The 21,157-nt window shown below is 49.2% G+C and overlaps 1 protein-coding gene across 3 annotated transcripts; it reads left to right on the top strand.

The window, feature by feature from the left end:
* The first annotated feature begins 1,609 nt into the window (after positions 1-1,609).
* CPN2 (carboxypeptidase N subunit 2) lies at positions 1,610-13,814 on the top strand. 3 transcript variants are annotated; one of them, XM_077117548.1, is made up of 3 exons: positions 1,610-1,735; positions 4,359-4,467; positions 11,525-13,814. In XM_077117548.1, the coding sequence occupies exon 3, from the start codon at positions 11,873-11,875 to the stop codon at positions 13,514-13,516; it is 1,644 nt and encodes a 547-aa protein (XP_076973663.1). In that variant the 5' UTR covers positions 1,610-1,735; positions 4,359-4,467; positions 11,525-11,872; the 3' UTR covers positions 13,517-13,814. The 3 variants fall into 3 exon arrangements, with proteins under 3 accessions (XP_076973663.1, XP_076973662.1, XP_076973664.1); XM_077117547.1 differs by lacking the exon at positions 4,359-4,467; XM_077117549.1 differs by lacking the exons at positions 1,610-1,735; positions 4,359-4,467 and adding an exon at positions 7,788-7,847.
* The last annotated feature ends 7,343 nt before the right edge of the window (positions 13,815-21,157 follow it).

Here is a 21,157-nt window from a genome sequence, read left to right as displayed (position 1 = left end):
GGATCATAGGTTGAGAAAAGGGCCTTTGGAAAGTGAGTGGGGACCCAAAAGGGAATAACACATGATATCTACGGGCCATTGTGGCTGGATGGGGCCTTAAGAATTGGTTCGACCCATTTTGCAGATGGGGAAAGTGAGATCCAGTCAGGAAGAGAATGAATTTCCCAGAGTCACACCGAGTAGTATCTGAGCTGGCACTACAGCCCCTGTCTCCACACTCCTGTGCCACCTGTCAGGCACTGGCTGTCACTCCCCACTCCTCCACAAGCCCACACACACCGTGGGGTCATGCGGGTTGGATCCTGTACATCTCGGGACTGCAGCGGGGCCAGGGAATCCCAGGCGCTGAAGATCACCGCTGGGATGGGGACCACTCCCGCCAAGGGTGCAGATGCCCCGGGAACTCCTTCAGGCCTCTAGGCTCCCTGCACTGCCACGGCTGCTGGCACTGACCCGTGGTTGCAGGGGGGCACTCTGCTGTCCTTGCAGCCCACCGTCGGGCTCAGGCCACGGCCTCCAGATCACACCCACCGGGGATCTCTGCAGCTGTTTAGACCCCATCTCCCTGCTGATTCCTAGGGTGGAAGCCTGTCCTGGGAGGGCTGGGCTGGGGCAAGGTTCAATTATGTCCATCATATCACGGGGCCAGACCCCTTCGGTGACTGGGGCAGGGCTTTGTAGCCCTTCCTACCTCTGGACTTGAGTCCATGCAGACAGGTTTCTGGAATTTTGGATAGTGGGTGGTGGGAGGCCGGGGTGGGGGGTGTGAGGGGTTAAAATCTTCATCCCTCATCTCCTAGGATGTCCCTGGGTCTTCAGTGCACATCTCCCCTCCCCACACGCAGCACAAACATGCCCGATGGCCCTCAAGCTGCACATCCCTGCAGTTTAACTTCATTACACACATACACGCACACACATGCACACACATACACACGCACACACATGCACGCACACACATGCACGCGCACAAACATACATGCACACACATGCATGCACACACTTTTACACGCACACACATGCACACACATTTTCACCCCATTGTGCAGCCCCCAGTTGAATACACCAAGAGAGAAGAAATTCTCTACCTCCTAAAACAATTTTTTTGTCCTTGGAGATCCCTGAGTGTGAAAGCGTTCCTCTCCGTATTAAGCCAAAAAGCACCTCTCTATGACTTATTTTCCCCTCTGAAAGTTCATTAAACAATCTAACAACAGCAACAACAAACAGCCCACGACCGTCTGAGACTCCCTCCCGGGGCGAGAGCAGAGCAGGTGGCAGCAGGCTGCCGGGCGGAGGCTGGACCCACGGATCGTTCCGTGGTCCTGCAGGGACCAGCCTGGCCGTGGGAGCCACGAGGAGGGGGCGCGAGTGCGGAGCCGGTTCCAGTCCTCGCCCTGGAGCAGGCTGCCGGGAACCTCCTGGGTGGGAGCCCTTGCGACCCAAGGGTGCCAACCCCACGACCTTGGCTGGATTTCAGCCCCCCCGGGGATCTGTGTGCGGGAACTGGCCAGGGTCATTTTGTAATCTTCAGAGGCCTTGCCCCAGGTTCTCTCCTGCTGTCCTGTGATCCTGGGGCCATTCCAGGAACGCTCAGGCCATAGGAGGGGAGGAACCACTGCCCGGAACTTTGACCATTGCTGGGTTGTTTTCCCGCTGACCGCAGCCGGCACCAGACGGCCTCTGCCCCCAAGGAAGAGCCAGGCACCTGACCCCGCCTGCGCAGCCCCTCACGGTGAGTCTCCTGGGGTCACTGCAGGGCGCCGGGGTCTGTGGGGGGGGGGTGGGCATTGGGGGTACGGTGGGGTCTGGCCTGGGGTCCTGGCTGGGAGGCAGGAGGGGGGCTGGCTGCTCTTCCCAGGCTCCAGAGTGTGCCCCCCCACTCCAGGCAGCCGACAGTATCTGTGCCCCCTCCCCCCGAGGGGAAGCCCCCCCAGGACTTAGCCAGGCTGGTGCTGGAAAGAGGCAGGGGGCAGGTCACCCTGGAGGGATTCTCGGGTGAAGACAAACGCAGGCCCTGTGCTCGGGGAGCTCATGGTGAATGGCGGCATAGCGGGGTGACCGTGTGTCCAGGTGTGCCCCCCTGGCCCGGTTTCTGCCCTGGTATTGTTGTGAACAGCTCCCTCTCATTCTCAGAAGTGCCCAGGTTTAGACGCTAGAGCATGCGCTCATTCTAGGAACAGAACACATAAGTAGCTGCTATTTATTGGGCATTTACTATTTGCCGGGCACTTTGTTAAGTATTTTATGTTTACTGTCTAATTTAGTACATTGATTCCCCCACTGAGTGCTCATTTTAACCCCAAAGGATGGGATTGCAATTATGGATGGGGAAATTGAGACTGAGAGAGATTGAGATTTGCCCCAGGCCACGGAGCTCCAAGGTAGCGGTGTCCGAATTTGAACCCGGTCAGAGCCTGTGCGCCTCCCCATTCCGCTGAGGAGGATGAAGAGCAGAGGCTGAGAGGTAGGAGATGAGAGGGCCACATGCATGGTCCACTCAGTTTGGCACCTGGGACCTGGGCGCTTCTCTGTGGCCAGCCTGGAGCCAGGCTTGGGAGGCGGGGCTGAGGCCGAGACCCCCGGCGGCAGGGCTCACAGTCTGGGTGTGCAAAAGGCTAAAACGCAATGCAGACTGGCCCACATTGCAGAATGACATGAGCATTAAACAGGGGACAGGAGTGACCTGTGGGACCCACAGAAGGGGCAGTCAAGGAAGGCTTCTTGGAGGAAGTGCGGCTTGTGCTGGCCTGGAAGGGAGGGTAGGATTGGGACGAGTAGAAATAGGGAAGGGCAGGCCCAGGTACTCTAATGTGAGAGGGCCGCGTAACCCAGGGCCTAGAGTGGGACTCCTGCGTGGGGAGTGTTAGAAGAAAGGACAGTGTCCAATCCACAACCTCACCTTATTTTAAAAAGTTAACTCTTTTTTCTTCAAGAGCACTAACACACCTGACAGACAAGAGCTCTTGAGCCTTTACAATGTCTTTGCCCAACAGGGAAGCGATCAAAGGAGTCCCTATTATATGCTAGGAACTGTGCTGGATGTTTACACAAGTATCTCAATTTTTACATGAAAAAATCTTTTGCCCTATTACAAAAGTGATACATGCTCATCATAAAAACATCTGGAAAATACATTATTAAGCAAAAGGAAAAAAATTAAGATCACTCACAATTTCTTCTTTCCAGAGATAGTAACTATAAACATTTTGTATATAATCTTCTATTATAATTTCTATGCATAAAAGTACCTTACAGATGAAAACTTAGCATTTTGGGATCCTTAATGTATTTCATTTAATATATTGTAACCATCTTACCAATAAATACAACATAATTTTAAAGACAGTAGTGTCTCTTTCCCCTGTATCTGTGCAGCCTAGTTCATACAGTCAATCCCTCATGCAGGACATTTGTTGTTTTTGATTTTTTGCTGTAATTCATTATATCATTTAATCGTCACAATCGCCTCAACAACTCTGTAACTTAGGTGTCATTGTTGCTATTATTATTATTATTTTAAACAATTTTATTCACCTACCATACAATCCATCCAAAGTGGACAATCAATCTCTCGGTGTAATCACAGAACTGTGCACTCATCCCCACAATCAATTTGAGAACATTCTCAAAACTCAAAAAAAAAGAGCAAAAACAAAAACAAAATCCCAAACTACTCGTACTCCTTACACCCTTATGTTACTGAGACTCAGCATTGGTATAGCACCTTTGTTACAACTGATGCAGGAATCTTATGACATGTTCCAATGTTACTGTTAACTATGGGCACGTGTTCCCATTCGTTGTATTTTTTTCATTTACCGCCTTGTTATTAATACCTTGTAACAGTGACGTACATTTGTTCTGGTCCACGGAGGAACATTCCTCTATTTGTACTATTAACCACAGTCATCAGCCATGAAAACGGGGTCCGCTGTGATACCCAGTCCCACGTCTCATCCTCAGCTTTCCTTCTAGCGACATGCATGACCCTACACTTTCCCTTTCAACCACAGTCACATCCATGACTCAGCGCTGTTAATTATACTCACGATAATGTGCTACCATCACCTCTACCCATTTCCAAACATTTACAATCAACCTTAAGGGTGCCTGGGTGGTTCGGTGGTAGAAGGCTCACCTCTCATGCGGCAGACCCGGGTTCGATTCCCGGACCATGCACCCACCCCCCCAAAAATGTTTAAAATCAATTTTATTAAAAATTCTGTACAAATTAAACATCAGTTCCTCACTCCCTACCCTTTTTCTATCTACTGGTAATCTATATTCCAGATTTTAACTCATGATAATTAGTTCGCATTAGTGAAATCATATGATATTTGTCCTTTTATGTCTAGCTTATTTCACGCAGCATTCTGCCCACGAGGTTTATCCACGTTGTCACGTGCATCAGGGCTTTGTTCCTTCTTACAGCTGAATAGGATTCCATCGCAAGTGTATTCCACAGTTAGTCTATCCATTCGTTGGCTGATGGACACTTGGGCTGTTGGAATCATTGTTATTGGTATTCTCAATTTACAGATGCAGAAATTGGGACTCTGAGAGGCCACTGCACTCCCTGGGACACAACTGGGCAGTGGGGTGGGGCAGGGCTGGTTAGGGAGGGAGCTGACTGCTCTCTCAGCCTCTTAACTTATTTTCCTGGCTGGAGAGGAAAGGAGAGTGAGGTCCAGGGAGCAGGCGGGCCTTCCCCAGGCACACTGGGGAAGCTGTGGAAGCATCTCACCCAGGCGATGTGGCAGCATCCAGCCCTCTGGGGTGAGGCAGACACTGATGCAGGCAGCCCCAAGCCAAGGGGTTCAGGGCCAGGGGTCTAGGCCCCATCACCCTCAGGAAAGTTCTGTGGGGGTGGCCAACTGGCCTGGGGCACATAGAAATATACCAACCCAGCAGCAATTTGAGGAAAGGAAGGAGTCCATTTGCAACTAGCCAGCAAAAAAAAAAAAAAAAAAAGAGGCCAGACTTCCTTGGCTTGCTGAAAGCATGGAACATTTTTGTGGGCATTTTCTGGTCTCTGCACAAATGCAGAGGTGGCTTCCCAGACGGACAGCAGAAAGCTTCTGGCTTCCACCCCATGGTCCCCTCTTAGTGCCAGCACACATGGGCTCCAGAGGCCCCCGGGTACCTGGTCTTGAGGGTGGGTTGGGGAAGGGGCTCCAGTCAGGGCATCTTTGTCAGACCCACCAAAATCCGTGCTCCACTAACCCACGGACAAAACAATCACGTTTCCTTTGGTTGGGGAAGAGGGAGCCAGAAAAAGTGCTGAGGAGATGCATCTCGCTGGTCTGTAAGTGGGGCAGTTGGGTGATCTCATCGGTTTTTCCTTAACTAATCACTGGAACTACTTCAGAACAGAGCTGGGGTGAGCATGGGCTAAACTCAACATAAACAGATCACAACATCGCTGAGCGCTCGCGGTGTGCCAGGCTCTGGGCTCGCGGTTTGCCACGTATCTCTCCTTCACTCCTCACCACCACCCCACAAAGCAGTAGCATGGAAATTGAAGCACAGAGAGGCTAAGCAATCCAGCCAAGGTCACACAGCTTCATAAGGGATGGAGACAGGATTTGAAGAAAGACTGGTCACACAGAGCATAAAATCTCAGCCACTCTAAGATGCTGCCTCCCAAAGGGACACTGCAGTTGGGCCAGTGATGGGAGAGCAAGTCTCAGGCTGGGAGTTGATCATCTGGAAATCATCAGCATTCTGCAGCCTCACTGTGGGTACCATCTCTGCCCTACCCTGGACCCCCAAAGACCCAGCAAGAGGGGTCTTGCCCTAAACGTTAGAGTTTAGTTCCGGCCCTCCTCCCACCATGACACCCACATAAGGTGAGAAGCCTGCTAGGTCAAGGGGACATGCCCATCCAGAGGCCATGCCCCATTCTTGCCCTTTTTTTTTAAGCTTTTTTATTGTATAGTATAACGTATATACAAAGCAAAGAAAGAAAAAAACAATAGTTTTCAAAGCACTCTTCAACCAGTAGTTACAGGACAGATCCCAGAGTTTGTCATGGGCTACCAGACCATCATCTCAGATTTTTCCTTCTAGCTGCTCCAGAATATAGGAGGCTAGAAGGAATAAATATTTTTTTTATCATTACAATTGACTTTTTTCTTTTTTTGTGAAAAAAATAACATATATACAAAAAAAGCTATAAATTTCAAAGTGCAGCATGACCATTAGTTGTAGAACATATTTCAGAATTTGACATGGGTTATAATTCCACAATTTTAGGTTTTTGCTTCTAGCTGCTCTAAGATACTGGAAACTAAAAGAGATATCAGTTTAATGATTCAGCATTCATATTCATCTGTTAAGTCCTATCTTCATTGTATAGCTCCACCATCACCTTTGATCTTTCCATCCCACTCTTTAGTGGTATTTAGGCTATGGCAATTCTAAATTTTCGATATTGGAAAGATCTGTCACTAAATATGGGGTAGGGAGATGAGATGTATGATGCTCTGGAGAGGCAGATCCCTCTAGGTTTCAGGACTTATCTGGTCCAGGGACCCGTCTGGAGGTTGTAGGTTTCTGGAAAGTTACCCTAGTGCATGGAACCCTTGTGGAATCTAATATATTGCCCTAGGTGTTCTTTAGATTGGCTGGAATGGTCCTGGTTGGGGGTTGGCAAGTTTTGATCGGTAGCAATGCCTAATTGAAGCTTGCATAAGAGCAACCTCCACAGTAACCTCTCGACTCTATTTGAACTCTCTCGGCCACTGATACTTTATTAGTTGCACTTCTTTTCCCCCTTTCATGCCCCAATTTTAAATTGCACCGCAGGACCTAGAATCTGTGTGAGATGTCCCCAGGGTCCATCTTCCTGAAGGCTGATTATGCCACAGAAATGTATCCCCTTATGCTTGAGGGGTGGCCAGGGGCGGTTGTTTGTTGTGACGTGTGGGTAGGGTCTCCATTCACAGAACAGGAGAGAGTAGGGGTGGGAAGAGAAGGGAGCAGACAGTGGGAGGGCCCCCTTTTTATCCTTTCATCCTGAGTCCTGCAAACATGAGAGTGTGCCCATCCCCTATGCTTTCCCTTGCCCTGGTATAGAAGCCTTTTGGTGTGGAAAGCACCTGCTTAGAGCTCATACCGCTGGGCTCTGCACTTCTTAGTCATTTGCCCTTGTACCAGTTTCTGTAGCTCTGGGAACCTCAGTTTCCCTGTCCTGACCATCTCCAGGCTTGCTCTGAGGAACTGTACAGCAAGCAGGTGGGAACAGCCCCACAGCTCAGCCCCCAATTCAGAGAGGAAACCCCGTTGCCCCCCAATCCAGCTGAAGCTAATTTGCCTAAATGTGATTTTCTGGGCCACAAATGCCATAGTTTTTGATCCAAGGTCTGAATTCTAGCATTCTCTCCTTTGCTGGAAGCTTCTAAAGCCCATTATTTCCAAATGAAAATGGATTAAAAGTTAGAGGCCCAAGCCAAGGGGAAGAGAGAGCAGTCTCAACAGGCTTGTAAGATGATACACACTCTCCCCATGAGGCTTTATTTTTTAATTTTTATCATGTACCTTCTGGTTTGGTCAGGGTTTTCCTGGAAGGAGCAATCTACAGAACCAAGAGATCTGGGTTCTAACCAGCCAGAGCCCTCTTCTTTTTTACCTGTCTTCTATGCCTAGAAGATTGTATGCCCACAATCTCAAGAGAATAAACAGCCTCATGCTATAAAGTTAAACTCTGAAACTATAGGTCCGGGGGATGTAGAGACAGGAGGCATATACTTACCTTGAGCCTCGTTCCTTTCCTTCACAGCTCCTGTGTGTTAAGGACCTTTTTCCTGGAAGGAGCAATTGCGTGAGTCAGGTTCTAATCCCAGGTTCGTCCTTCCTTAACGCAGTTTACAGATCCACCCCCCTGCAGCTTATTCAGCAAACTTGCATGCACAGAGAGCCTCGAGGGAGCCATGCATTTGCTCAGGGAGGAAAGGACACTTTTCTACTTGATTAGGCAGACATAATTCCTGGAAAAACTGAGAGTTGGTGAGTATCTGTATGAGAGAAGGGTTAAGGGAACTTTGTAAACAGTGTCTGCCTGGGTCACCTTCTCCCGAGTCTTCAGGTGGATGAGGCTGCCAGCAGAGGGCAGCAGAGAGACAGCCAGTGAAGCATGCTGGGGTCCAACTACGCCAACTGCTCTCTGTGAGTTTTTACTGATGAGGGGTGTGCTGGTTTGAAACTATTATGTACCCCAGAAAAGCCATGTTCTACTCCTGATCCAATTTCGTGGGGGCAGCCATTTCTTTTCCTCCTGATTTATATTGTAAGGCAGAAACTTTAGATTATCTCCATGGAGATGTGGTATGCCCAGTTGTAGGTGTGACCCTTTTGATTAGATAGAAATGTGACTCCACCCGTCCCAGGTGGGTCCTGATTAGTTTCCTAGAGTCCTTTAAAAGGGGAAACATTTTGGAGAAAGCTCAGATACAGATGTTTGGAAATGCAGATGCAGACTCTTGGAAAACAGTTGATCCAGAGTGTACATAGACACGGATATTTGGAGATTCTTGGAGTGCTGACAGGGAGAGCAGATGCCTAGAAATGGGAAGAGTCCAGCAGATGTTGCCACGTGTCTTCCCATGAGATGCTAAGCAAGCCAGAAGCCAGAGCTGTGTCCCAGAGGAGCTAAGTGAAGGCTCACAGATGCTTAGAGAGGAAACCACTGGCATCAGAAGCTGGAAGCAACAGAACAGGGAACAAGGATCAGTAGATGCCAGCATAAGCCTTCCCAGATCAATTTTCCTTCCTTTCTTTTTAAATATTTTTATTGATAAATTTTAACACAGAAACATTCCATACATGGTGTTCAATCAATGGCTCACAGTATCATCACACAGTTGTGTATTATCATGGAGAAATTTGCATCATTCCAGAAAAAGAAATAAAAAGAAAAAAGAAAAAACTCATACATACCATACCCCGTACCCCTCCCTCTCATTGACCACTAGTAGTTCCACCCACCCAATTTATTTTAACCTTTGTTCCCTCTATTATTTGTTTATTTTTATCCATATTTTTTACTTATCTGTCTGCACCCTAGATAAAAGGAGCAACAGGCACAAGCTTTTCACAATCACACAGTCACATTGTAAAAACTATATCATTATACAATCATCTTCAAGAATCAAGGAGATCAGCTTTTCTTGAGCCAAGATATCTTTTTCTGGATGCCTTAGTTTGGACATATTTATGGCCTTAGAACTGTAAACCAGTAACTTATTATATTTCCTTTTTAAAAGCAGTTCCATTTCTAATATACTGCATTCCGTCAACTTAAGAAACTAATACAAGGGGTAAAGTGAGAAAAGTTAGGATTATATTTTGAGGTTTGCTTTTCTATAAACCCATATATATTCTATTTAAAGGGCATTTTATTCTTCCTCCTTTTTTTGGTGTTCAAAGAACTGTCCTGTAGTGATGGCAGCTCGCAACATTCCACAGTAGTTAATGTGGTTTATTAAGGGCTCACTCTTTGTCAGACACTGATCCAAAAGCTTTATCTCTATTTACTCATTTAATCCCACACCCACCCTAAGTGGTAGGCCCTATTATTACCCCCTTTTAACAGATAAGGAAATTGAGGCACAGACTAAGTACATGTGCCGGGTCTCATAGCTACAGAGTGATGAACCTGGGGTTCAAACTCATGGAATTTGAAGCGCTGCAAGCGCTGGGCAGGAGTGCATGGGCAGGGACAGTGGTGAGGGGGAAGGAGCGCCCCCTAGTGGGCCAGGGTCACTACGCAGTTAGTGATGTCGTGAAAACGTGAAACCCCATGTTAATCTGAACTTCTAACTGCAGTATGTCCCAATTTTTTAATGTCCATTACCAGTTCATATATTAAAAAAAGGTCCCCAAGGGATATACAAACACCCCTATGGGCTGTATCACCAGTTTGTGGCCTGTGGGTATATGGTGGCAGTTTTTAAAAAAAGTTTATTTTTAATTACTATTTATTAAAATAAAAACTTGGTCCCCTTGCCTTATTTTAATAAATCTACTGGTCCGTGGGATCCCCAAGTCAGGGACTCTCCTGTCTTCACAATGTTGGAAAGTTCTGGTGGGCTCCACTGGGGTTGGGGAGGGGTGGGCAGGAAGAGAGAATTTTAAAATATACATATTTTTTGAGAGATCTACACGCATCATACATTCCATCCAAAGTATGTGGCTCACAATATCATCACATAGTTGTGTATTCATCACCATGATCATTTTTAGAACGTTTGCATCACTCCAAGAAAAAAACATGCATCCCTACCCCTTACCCCTCCATCTCATTGACCCCCAGTACTTCAATTTGCCCAATTTTTTTCATCCCTTTCTCTTCCCCCATTATTTATTTTTTTATCCTTATTTTTCACTCATCTGACAAGACCCTGGATAAAGAGAGCATCAGCCATAAGGTTTTCACAATCACACAGTCACATTGTAGAAACTATATGGCTATACAATCATCTTCAAGAATCAAGGCTACCGGAATACAGTTTAATAGTTTCAGGTACTTCCCTCCAGCCACTCCAATACACCGTAAACTAAAAAGGGATATCTATATAATGCATAAGAATAACCTCCAGGATAACTTCTCATCTCTGTTTGAAATGTCTCAGCCACTGTAACTTTATTTTGTCTCATTTCTCTCCTCCCCCTTTTGGTCAGTTCTCATTCCCATGATAAGACTCCCACGAGTCATGCCCCACATTGCCAGAGAGATTTACACCCCTGGGAGTCATGTCCCAAGTAGGCGGGGTGGGCAGTGACTTCTCTTTGGCTTAGAGAAAGAGGCCACATTTAAGCAATGAAAAAGGTTCTCTGGGGGTGACTCTTAGGCATAATTATCAGTTGGCTTAGCTTCTCCTTTGCAGGAATAAACTTCATAGGGGTGAACCCAAGATTGAGGGCTCAGCCTGTTGAATCGGTTGTCCTCATTGCTTGTGAGAATATCAGGAATTCCCCAGATGAGGAAGCTGAATATTGCCTCCATTCTCCCCAGTCCCCCAAGAAGGCTTTTCAAATACTTTTTAATTCTCTGCCCAAGTTACCCTGGGATGTATCGAGTCATCACACTGACCTGGACAAACCAACAAAATCTCATGCCCTATTCAAGATTCCACGTAATTATGGTGTTTAACTAAACAACCATACAAGTTAAATGAGGTATTGTCCTACCAAAATATAAATTTTGCACCAAATATACATCTGGAAGAGACCATTTTGGCAGCAGCACTGAGGAGAACATAGACTCATTTCAGAAAAGAGCCTGTGGTTGCATTTGCCCTCAGTGGACCCTACAAAGAGCAGAGGGTAAGAATCACCTTACGATTAGGCTCTTAAGTGTCCTGAGATGTGAAAACTCAGGAAGAGTTACAATTTAGAAGTGTCCAACTCAGGAAGAATCTGTCCATACTTTATATATTATCTTTAAAATATTCCACAATACCCACGGTCTCCTTTTATACCTCTCCGTGCCTTTTTATCTTATTTCCATGTCTCCCCCCAGTGTGGACCTGGAAAGTCTGGGAGACCTGATTTGGGGCTCTGCCACTGCCACTGACTTGCATGGTGACCGTGGACCGTGGACAGGCTCCGTGACACCCTCAGTGTCGCCCGGAGGCGAGAACCCCGGCCCCGCCTACTTCACAAGGCTGCCGCGAGGTGCAGCGAAAACAAGCAACTAAGAATACAGACCGCGGCCCAAACGAGCGGCCTCCCTGACAAAACTGATCCTCGTCTGCAGCCTGACTCCACCACCGGCCCCCAGACCCGTGCCACGGATCAGTGTGTCCACTGCCCTGGACAAAGGTGCCTGTCCTGTTCTCTCTTTTCTGTCCTACTTGGGATCTAGGAGATGCTTCCTGGAGGCTGGCGCGGCTGGGCCTCCCTCCTGCTGCTGGCCAGGCTCGCCCAGCCCTGCCCCGCGGGCTGCGACTGCTTCGTGCAGGAGGTGTTCTGCTCAGACACGCGGCTGGCCGCCATCCCGCCGGACATCCCACCGCACGCCACAGACCTCATCTTTGTGGAGACGTCGTTCACCACGGTGGAAAGCAGGGCCTTCAGCGGCAGCCCCAACCTGACCAAGGTGGTCTTCCTCAACACCCAGGTCAGCCGCCTCGGGCCCGATGCCTTCGGGGGGCTGCCCGGGCTCCGGGACCTGGAGATCACCGGCAGCGCCTTGTCCAACCTGAGCGCCCACCTCTTCCCCGACCTGACCTCACTGCGCAAGCTTACCCTCAACTTCGACCTGCTGGAGGCCCTGCCCGAGGGCCTCTTTTGTGACATGGGCGCCCTGGAGTCCCTGCAGCTGCAGGGGAACCGGCTCCAGACCCTGCCCAGGAGGCTCTTCTGGCCTCTGTCCCGGCTGAGCACCCTCAACCTCGTGCAGAACCACCTGGCCTGGCTCCCCGAGGGGCTGTTCCACCCGCTCTCCAGCCTGCGGACTCTGAAGCTGAGCGACAATGCTCTGTCCTGCCTCCCCCAGGGCGTGTTTGCCAGGCTGGGTGGCCTGCGGGAGCTGTTCCTGGACAGCAACTCGATTTCCGAGCTGCCCCCAGGAGTGTTCTCGCAGCTGTTCAGCCTGGAGAAGCTGTGGCTGCAGCACAACGCCATCGGGTACCTGCCACTCAATGTCTTCTCCGCCCTGGGCAACCTGACCTTCCTGAGCCTGCAGGGGAACGCGCTGCAGGCGCTGCCCACTGGCCTTTTCGCCCAGACCCCAGGCCTGGTGGGGCTGTCCCTATCTCACAACCAGCTGGAGGCCATCGCAGAGGATGCCTTCGCCAACCTGTCCAGCCTCGGTTCCCTCATGCTCTCACACAATGCCATCCCACACCTGCCCGCCGGGGTCTTCAGGGGCCTCGGGGGCTTAATCAAGCTCTACTTAGACAGCAACAACCTGACAACCCTGCACCCGGCCCTCTTCCAGAACCTGTCCAGGCTGGAGCTGCTCGACCTCTCCAGGAACCTCCTGACTACGCTCCCTCAGGGCATCTTTGACGCCAACTACAACCTGTTCAACGTGGACCTGCGCGGCAACCCCTGGCAGTGTGACTGCCACCTGGCCTACCTCTTTGACTGGCTGCGCCAGTTCAGCGACTGGTTCTTCAATGCTCAGACTTACTGCGCGGGCCCTGCCTACCTGAAGGGCCAGGCGATGCCCGCCCTGACCCAGGAGCAGCTGATGTGCCCCGTGGCCCGTGACCGCTTGGACTTCCAGATCCTGGGGTCGCAGCGTCCGGGGCCTGGGGGCAGCTGGGATCTGGCCGTGGAGGAGAAGGCGTCCCAGAGCCGCTGCATCTACAGCAGCCCCGAGGGCTCGGTGGTGCTCGCCTGCGACCAGGCCCGGTGTCGCTGGCTGAGCATCCAGCTGTCTTCCAGGCAGGGCTCGGACACCCCGGCACTGATGCTCAATGCCAGTCAGCAGTGGGACTTGAGGTCGAGCTGTGGCTCTGTGCGGGTCACCGTGTCGATTGAGGCTCTGGCAGGGGAGCCCTAGGTGTAGGGACCACAGAGCCAGGAGGCCACCACGCGGCTTCCCGCACCCACCAGGCCAGGGCTGGGGATGACAGAAAAACGAGCCTCCGCAGCACGGGCTTCTCAGATGCAAAGGATGGGGCTGCTACTCTAAGGTGGGGTGGGGTGGGGGGGTGTCCACAGGCTCCTCTCCCAGCCTTCTCCTCCTCCTCTTCCTTCTTACCGTCCCTCTCTGAGTCCCAGACCTAACAAGGCCGTCCTTATGCTTTGCAAGTCATTCTTTAGAGCTGTTTCATGGTCTGCAGAATAAAATACCTGCCCCCAGTTCCAATCCCAGTGTTTTTCTATTATTTAATTCCTACCCCACTCTCGTCGTCTCCCTGAGGTGTGTTCAACACTGTGCCAGTTATCCAAGAGGGAGAGGCCACCCACCCCCTTCTGACATCCAGTGTAGCAGGTCCTCCAGGAGCTCAGGGCCTGGCTGCAGGGAGCAGGGTTGGAAACAGTGCAGGAAGGGGCGCGACGGCATAAGGGGAGGGAGTTCAGAGGAGGCAGAGGCCACAGTTAGTGGGCACCTCAGGGAAGGCACATTTGATTCCGGGCCTAGGGAGCATCAACAGGGAGAGCGGAGATGACATTCTGATGTGTGCAGAAGCATATGAGCCAAGAAAGGGAGGTGGCAGGCAGGTTGGGGTCGGGGACATGGGGGTCTGGAGCTGGCTTTTGGGGGGGGGGGACAAGATGAGAAGATAAGGCTGCAAAGCCTGAAAGGATGAGGGGCCAAAGGACAGAGTACAAGGTTTGCATATTTATTAAGGATATTCCTGGAGGTTATTGAAGGACTTCATGCAGAGGAGGGACGTGCTCCTGCCTGTGCTTTAGACAGCTGGGGGGGGTGGAAGGGTGAGGAGGACAAGAGGCTGGGAAAGCAGGAAGGAGAACCCCCACCCCCTCATCCCCAGCGATGCAAACCCAGAGGCCCAGGGATGCATATAAAAGAGATGCTAAGGAAACAGAACGAAAAGGTTTCAGCAACCTAACAACACATCCACAGATGGAGCAGAAGACCTGAAGGTGAATTACGGAAGCACAAATTTAACAATATAGGTATCACTTTTATGCCTCTTAGTCCAGCAAAACCTAGAAAGCTGGATTTGGTAGTTAGGTTCAGGTGTCAACTTGGCCAGGTGAAGGCACCTAGTTCTATTGCTGTGGACATGAGCCAATGCCACATGAACCTCATCTGCTGCAGATTACATCTCCAGTCGGCTAGGAGGCGTGCCTGCTGCAATGAATGATGTTTGATTTCATTGGCTGGTGCTTAAATGAGAGAGCTCAATGTAGCACAGCCCAAGCAGCTCAGCATGCCTCATCTCAGCACTCGCAGCTCAGCCCAGGCCTTTGGAGATGCAACCCAGAGGCCTGGAGAGAAGGCCAGCAGAGATCACCCTGTGCCTTTCCAAATAAGAAAGATCCTCAGTTGAAAGTTAACTGCCTTTCATCTGAAGAACTACACGTTTTTAATGGAATAAATCCCCTTTCATTGAAAGTCAATCCATCTCTGGTGTGTTGCATTCTGGCAGCCAGCAAATTAGAGCACTGGATAATACCAAATGTGGGCCAAAATGTGGTCCTTCAGGGACCTCCACATATTGCTGGTGGGCTCAACTCTGGAGAACAATCTGGCAGGTCTGAGTCCAAGAAAGGGCCTGGGCATGGGAGGAGTGGTGGGCAGGAGAGGCAGAAGCCTGGGTGAGTCGTGGCTGGCACTCCTGGACAGCTGGGACGTAAACCAATGACAGGGCAGGTTTGGGAGGAAGAAGGGGCGAGATAAACTGCATTAGACAAGGAAGCACAACGTCTCCTTCATTTCCACTGGGTCCTTTAATAGAAAGATAAAATAAAAAGTTTTCCCGAGGTCCAAATCAATTAAATTCTAAGGCTTGGCAGAGTCACCAAAAGAACAGACTTTCTCTCCACTTCTAGCAGTTTATTTTAAGGATGATTTTGACCAGATACTCCCAAGGTTGGGAAACTTCGCCTTGCTCTGGAGGGCCCAGGAGTCAGCAACTTCGGCAGCTCTTTTAATGCCACCCTCAAGACTCAGTGCCCTCACTGGCTGAGGCCCCAGGCAGGGCTGCAGTAGGTGTGAACTTCCATTTCGGTGTGGTGCCCACTGCCTGGGGAAGGGCGTGCCAACACCTAGCACAGAGGAAGAGCTCCATAAATCTCCATCAGATGAATGCCTGAGCTACAGCTCTGGGTCTGACAGCCATGTGTCCATGGGCAGGGATAAAGGAACAAGATAATCCAGCAAGCATATCTCTCAATTTACCCTTCCCCCACCGCCAAACACAACTCTTTAGTAAATTAAAATATAATAATTTCTCTGGGTGCCTAATGGTGTTGCAGGGTGTGTTAATTAGATTCAGTTGTCAACTTGGCCAGGTGAGCATACCTAGCCTTGTTGCTGCGGACATAAGCCAATGGTAGTGAACCTCATCTGTTGTTAATTACATCTGCAGTCAGCTAGGAGGCGTGTCTGCTTCAATGAGTGACGTTTGACTTAATTGGCCGGTGCTTAAATGAGAGGGCTCAACGCAGCATGGCTGAAACAGCTTCACATTCCTCATCTCAGCACTTGCAGCTCAGCCCAGGCCTTTGGAGATGCAGAAAAAAGTCACCCCGGGGAAAGGTGTTGGAACCCAGGGGCCTGGAGAGAAGGCCAGCAGAGACCATCCTGTGCTGTCTACGTAAGAACGAACCTCAGTGGAAAGTTACCTGCCTTTCCTCTGAAGAACTAACAGAATAAATCCCCTTTTATTAAAAGCCAATCCGTCTCTGGTGTGTTGCATTCCGGCAGCTAGCAAACTAGAACAGAGGGAGAGCACTATCCTCAGGCCAGGGTTGTGACCTTCAGCGAGCTGCTTGCTCTCCCTTTCACACTGGCTAGCGGGGACCAGAGCCGCTGTGCCCTTGGGTGGGATGTAGCTATACTAAAATACTCTTCGTTGCTTAGCAGAAATCCAAATGTAACCGGATATTCTGCATTTTACCTGGCAACCCAACCACCTGACGGGGTGTGGAAACAAAAGGGGGAAAGGGTAGGGGCCCACCAGGGGGCTCTGTGAGGCTCTCGAGCTGACCGGAAGCAGGAGACGCCAAGCATCCCTCCGGCTCAGACTGAGAGGTAAGTGGGCGGAGAGGCACCTCGTGCCCAGCTGCCTGCCTCCTTGTAAGTGGTCCAGGCTGGTGCAGTAAGAAAGCTTCTGATGGGTTCCGCAATGGAAATAAAGAGATGGGCTCTGCCCTTCCTTAGCATAAACTTTGGCCAAGTCCTGCCTCCCCTCTGGGTCTCAGTCTCTCCATCTATACACCAGGAAGGTGGGTTCTTAATGCTGGTTTAACCTAGGGTTGAGCCTGGAGAGCCTAAAATCAAACAGGTGCCTGAGCCCCCTTCCAGAGATTCTGATTCAATTGGCCTGGATGGGACCCAGGTATCAGCTTTTTTTATTAAATTCCCCCAGTGATTCTAAGGCAGGGTTGAGAGCCAAGGCTTCATTTGGTCTTGGGCACGTTCTGGTTCTAGGTCTTACAGACCCAAGGCAATGTAGCAAATGCTAGTCCTGCCAGACCCACCTCTGCATGAGGAATGAATGAAACAAGCCACAAACACTGTATATAAAAATATTTCATAGGTTTTGTTTCTCTTATTGATGTTTTTATTTAGCATACTCAGTGCTGTCAACATATTTTGCTTTTTTGAAGAAGCAACAAGCTGTTTGCATGCTGCCTGTTTTTTGCAGTACGAGGACAGCTAAGTCATTTGAAAGCACCTCCTTCTGGCAAGACAGTACATCTGCTACTTGCCAATAATGTAAACTTGGTCAAGTTATTTAACCGCTAGTGCCTCAGTTTCCTCATGAAAGTGGCACAATAATATACACCTCATAGTGTTATTGGTGATGAATAAATTAACGCATTCATATAAAGTACCCCAAACAATGACATATGATGAATTCTCAGAAAATGTAACTTTGCATCATCATTATCAGTAGTAAGTACTATTACAAAGAAGTGTGTGTATGGAATGGGGCGGGGGATGTGGTGAGGCAAATATTAGCAAATTATTTGGACATAGCAGTTGTTTTTCAGATCCTTTTGGGGGGGGGGAGGGCAGTGCATGGTCCGGGAATCAAACCCAGGTCTCCTGCATGGAAGGCAAGCATTCTACCACTGAACCACCCGTGCACCCTAATAGCAATTGTTTTAACGTGTTTCTGTTGATCTAAATTAAAACTGCTGTTTATATATCAAAATAATTTGGGGGGGGTTGGTAATGCAATCCTTTGGTTCTCTGCTAACAAGTGGATATTGGAAAATTGGACGGTGCTCTCAAAGATGAGATAATTTAGCACCATAGAAGTCCGATAATGAATTCTTTCTCACATGGTGTTTGCAGTTGCTTGGGTCTCCAGGTATTTCAACATTTCTCAAAGCCAGCAAAAGCTCACGGTGCTTGATCCAATTCTGGGTCTCACAGCGCCTCCTTGTGGCTGAGAGGAAGAATGGCTACCCTCAGTCGGCACGATGCGGCTCCCGAGGCTCTTTTCCGCGGAGACGCAGAGATTTCTGTCTTCCGCAGCTGTGAAAAGTGAGGGGTCCGCGTGGCCCAGAGCAGCGGCTCCAGCGCGGGTCTCTTTCGGCCTCCGGGTTGGCCCTTAGTCTGGTCACCGCCCACTGCGGAAACGCTCACCTCGACTGCGCGGCACCGCCACCTAGTGGCCACTGTAGATATTGGGACGTTTTAGTTGGTTCCAGGCATGCCCTGGGTGCGTGTCCTTTGTCTCCCACGGTTTCCAAATGTCCTGCCAGACGCTGATGTGGGTAAAATCCTGTTTAGAACATCAAGGTCTAGAACCTGCCCTGTTTTGCATGTAAACACAAAGTGGAGTTTTCCGGGACTGCCCCTGCCATGTAGGTTGTGAGAAGGTTGTGCTTTGTATACCTTGGAATTTTGCCAAGCGCTTGCTCAGCATTTTGGAGAATCTCTTCACCTTGGTATGACTTGGCTGTTGTTTCAGAATGCCAAATATAAACATAAAGTGACTTCTATGAAATTCACCCTTCATTCATTATAAGTGGGTGAAAACATCTGACTGCTTCATTCTGTCTTCCTGTGAGATCTTATTCAAGCATTTATTATTTTATTTAGATTCCAGTTAGAACATTTTATTTATTTATTTATTCTAATTATATAAATAATATAAATTATTTCTAATTTATATTCCAGTTAGAACTTTTTATTTATTTATTTTTATTCTGTTGCCTGATTACATTATCTGTGCATTCTTATTTTGGGAGACTGAAAGCGGTGTTACGAATTGTTTACTAAAAAAAGAGGTATTGGATCTGTCCAGGATGAGAACCAATTTGCAGGGTAGCAGAAGGAGGAAGCTGGTCTTCATCCAGGCAGGCCTTGTCTTTATTTCCTGGCACTTTCTTCCTTAAGAGCCGGAGGTCTCTCCTCTGTTGGCTCCCCCTTCCTGCAATGAGAGTGCACCCTCACGCCCACTTTACCAGGATGGCTTGGTAAAGGTGAACAGAGACTCAAGTTGCATTTGGAGGGAAGGAAAAGATCAGGAATTCTGCATAGGGGCATCAGTTCTCCCTCTACTTTGCTCTGTGACTGAGCAAGGCATTTCCTCTCTCTGGGCCTCTGAATCTTTGTTATCCAGGGGCTGAAAGCTTTAAGAGCAGATGTTCTCTTCAGTGGGTGTGTAGGAGGTCCCAGCTCTTGCCCCACCTCTCCGAGATCTGGCACATTTCTGGCAGGCACCCACCTCCTCGCCTGGCCTGGGGGATGGTGGACACCTCCCCAGGGGAGGGCACAGCCAGAGGCTAAACTCTCAGAACTCTGGGAGTAGCTAGATTCCCTGGGGCACAGCCAATAAGCAGAATTCCATCATGGCCTTTAGCCTTACTTCTCAAGAACTGCCTTTGCAACCTCCCCGTCCACTGGTTGCACTCAGTGATGGTCAGCTCACTCCTTCCAGGGAGCCCAGCCCTCCCTGGGCAGTTATGACTGTCCAAACAAGCGTCCTTGTAATGGTCCCTTCTGGCCCAGAACAAGTGGACACTCCTGTCCCCACAAAAGTCCTGCAGATGTGAAAGCAGCCTTCATGTCCCTTCAACCATCCTGTCCTGGGGGTGACCATCCCCAGGAGCACCTACTTATTGATAGCTGCTTCTCACAAGGTGTGGTCTCCAGTGCCTCTCTCTCCTTGTCATAGAAGCTCAGGATGTGGCTTCCTCCTGCTGTGCATGGATTGAGTATGGAGCACAGATCGGGCACTTTCCTGCAGGGCTGAGGCTCTAGGCTAGTGGTCCGTGGTAGACGGGGAAGTCAATTTCCTTGATGCTGTTCCCTGGCAGATTCATCCATTGATGACTCTAGGGATTTTTAAAATCTCTTTCTCAGAACAATGTGGCTGGTGTACTTTGCATTCTTTGGTTCTAATACTGGAGGATAAATCATCCCAACAACATCCTCGAAGGCTAGCCCATAAGACTTTCTTTGTCAAGCTGATGCCACAGCAGTTCCAGAGATGATGGAGTCAGCCTTCATAGAGAGATACTTCATGGTCAAGGACATTCCTGTTATTGGATGGGAAGCATTAAAAATCCTGGAAGTTTCAGAAAAGTGGAAGTTGTGCAGCATTTACCTAAGAGCTTTGAAGCAGGTGAGCTGATGATCTGAAAGTATTGGTGTACATAAGGATTTCTAGTATATGCAGTTCATGCAGCATGTCTCTAAGGTACTTGCGATACCACCTTGCCAGCTGCAAAAACTCAGGTCTTAAGAATGACATGATGAAGCAGAGAGGAAACTTTTTAATGACCTTGAGAGTTGGGAGGAACTGTTCTTGAACAATACTGACATTCCTGCTCAAGTGACCAGGGTGCTGGCTGACCTTTGTGCACTTGGCCAAAAGAGATAGGTCTACCTTCCCCAGAGAAAGCATTTCAGAAACTGTCCTGGCTGAAAACCCTTTCCACTAGCTGAGACCAGAACTGGATACCAGGCTTCAGGATTCTGGACAATCTGGTGCACTTGGTTCAACTGAGCCTTCAGGGCAGTGGGACCACATTTTTTCCAGAACTCCTTCAGTTGGAAATGTGAATTTGGAAAGCAATTTCCCTGTGAGGCTCCCATCTCCTGTCTTCTTTGAGCCAATCAAGCACACACAGGGGAAACTCAGTTCAAACTAGCTGTGGACACTCCCATTCCTGTTATGCAATGCTACTCTCCTGGGAGTGGGATCTGAGCTCAGATGTCTGACCACTCAGTGTATCTGCCAAATTCTCCTTAACCAAGACGCTGCTCATTTCTTACAACCAGATTTCAGATCTCTCTTGGAGAATCACGAATTTGGAAAACTCACAGTTTTCAGCTTGGAGGCAAATTAAATCACCTCTTTAGAGTGTGATGTGATTTCTTCTTTTGTAATAGTTGAATAGTCTATTTCTGGAGTCACCCCTGCAGTAGGCTTGTCTCCAGGAGCTTTGCTTGCATTTCCAACTGTAATGCAACTTCATATGTCAACCTGGCCAGATGACAGTGTCCAGTTGTTTGGTCAACCAAGCACTGGTCTGATTGTTA

The sequence above is a fragment of the Tamandua tetradactyla genome, chromosome 10 (assembly GCF_023851605.1).
Source record: "Tamandua tetradactyla isolate mTamTet1 chromosome 10, mTamTet1.pri, whole genome shotgun sequence".
Taxonomy (NCBI): domain Eukaryota; kingdom Metazoa; phylum Chordata; class Mammalia; order Pilosa; family Myrmecophagidae; genus Tamandua; species Tamandua tetradactyla.
This window is presented reverse-complemented; position numbering and strand designations above follow the sequence as displayed.

Coding starts and splice junctions, on each gene's coding strand:
- CPN2 (XM_077117547.1), top strand. CDS start 11,873: ATGCTTCCTGGAGGCTGGCGCGGCTGGGCCTCCCTCCTGCTGCTGGCC.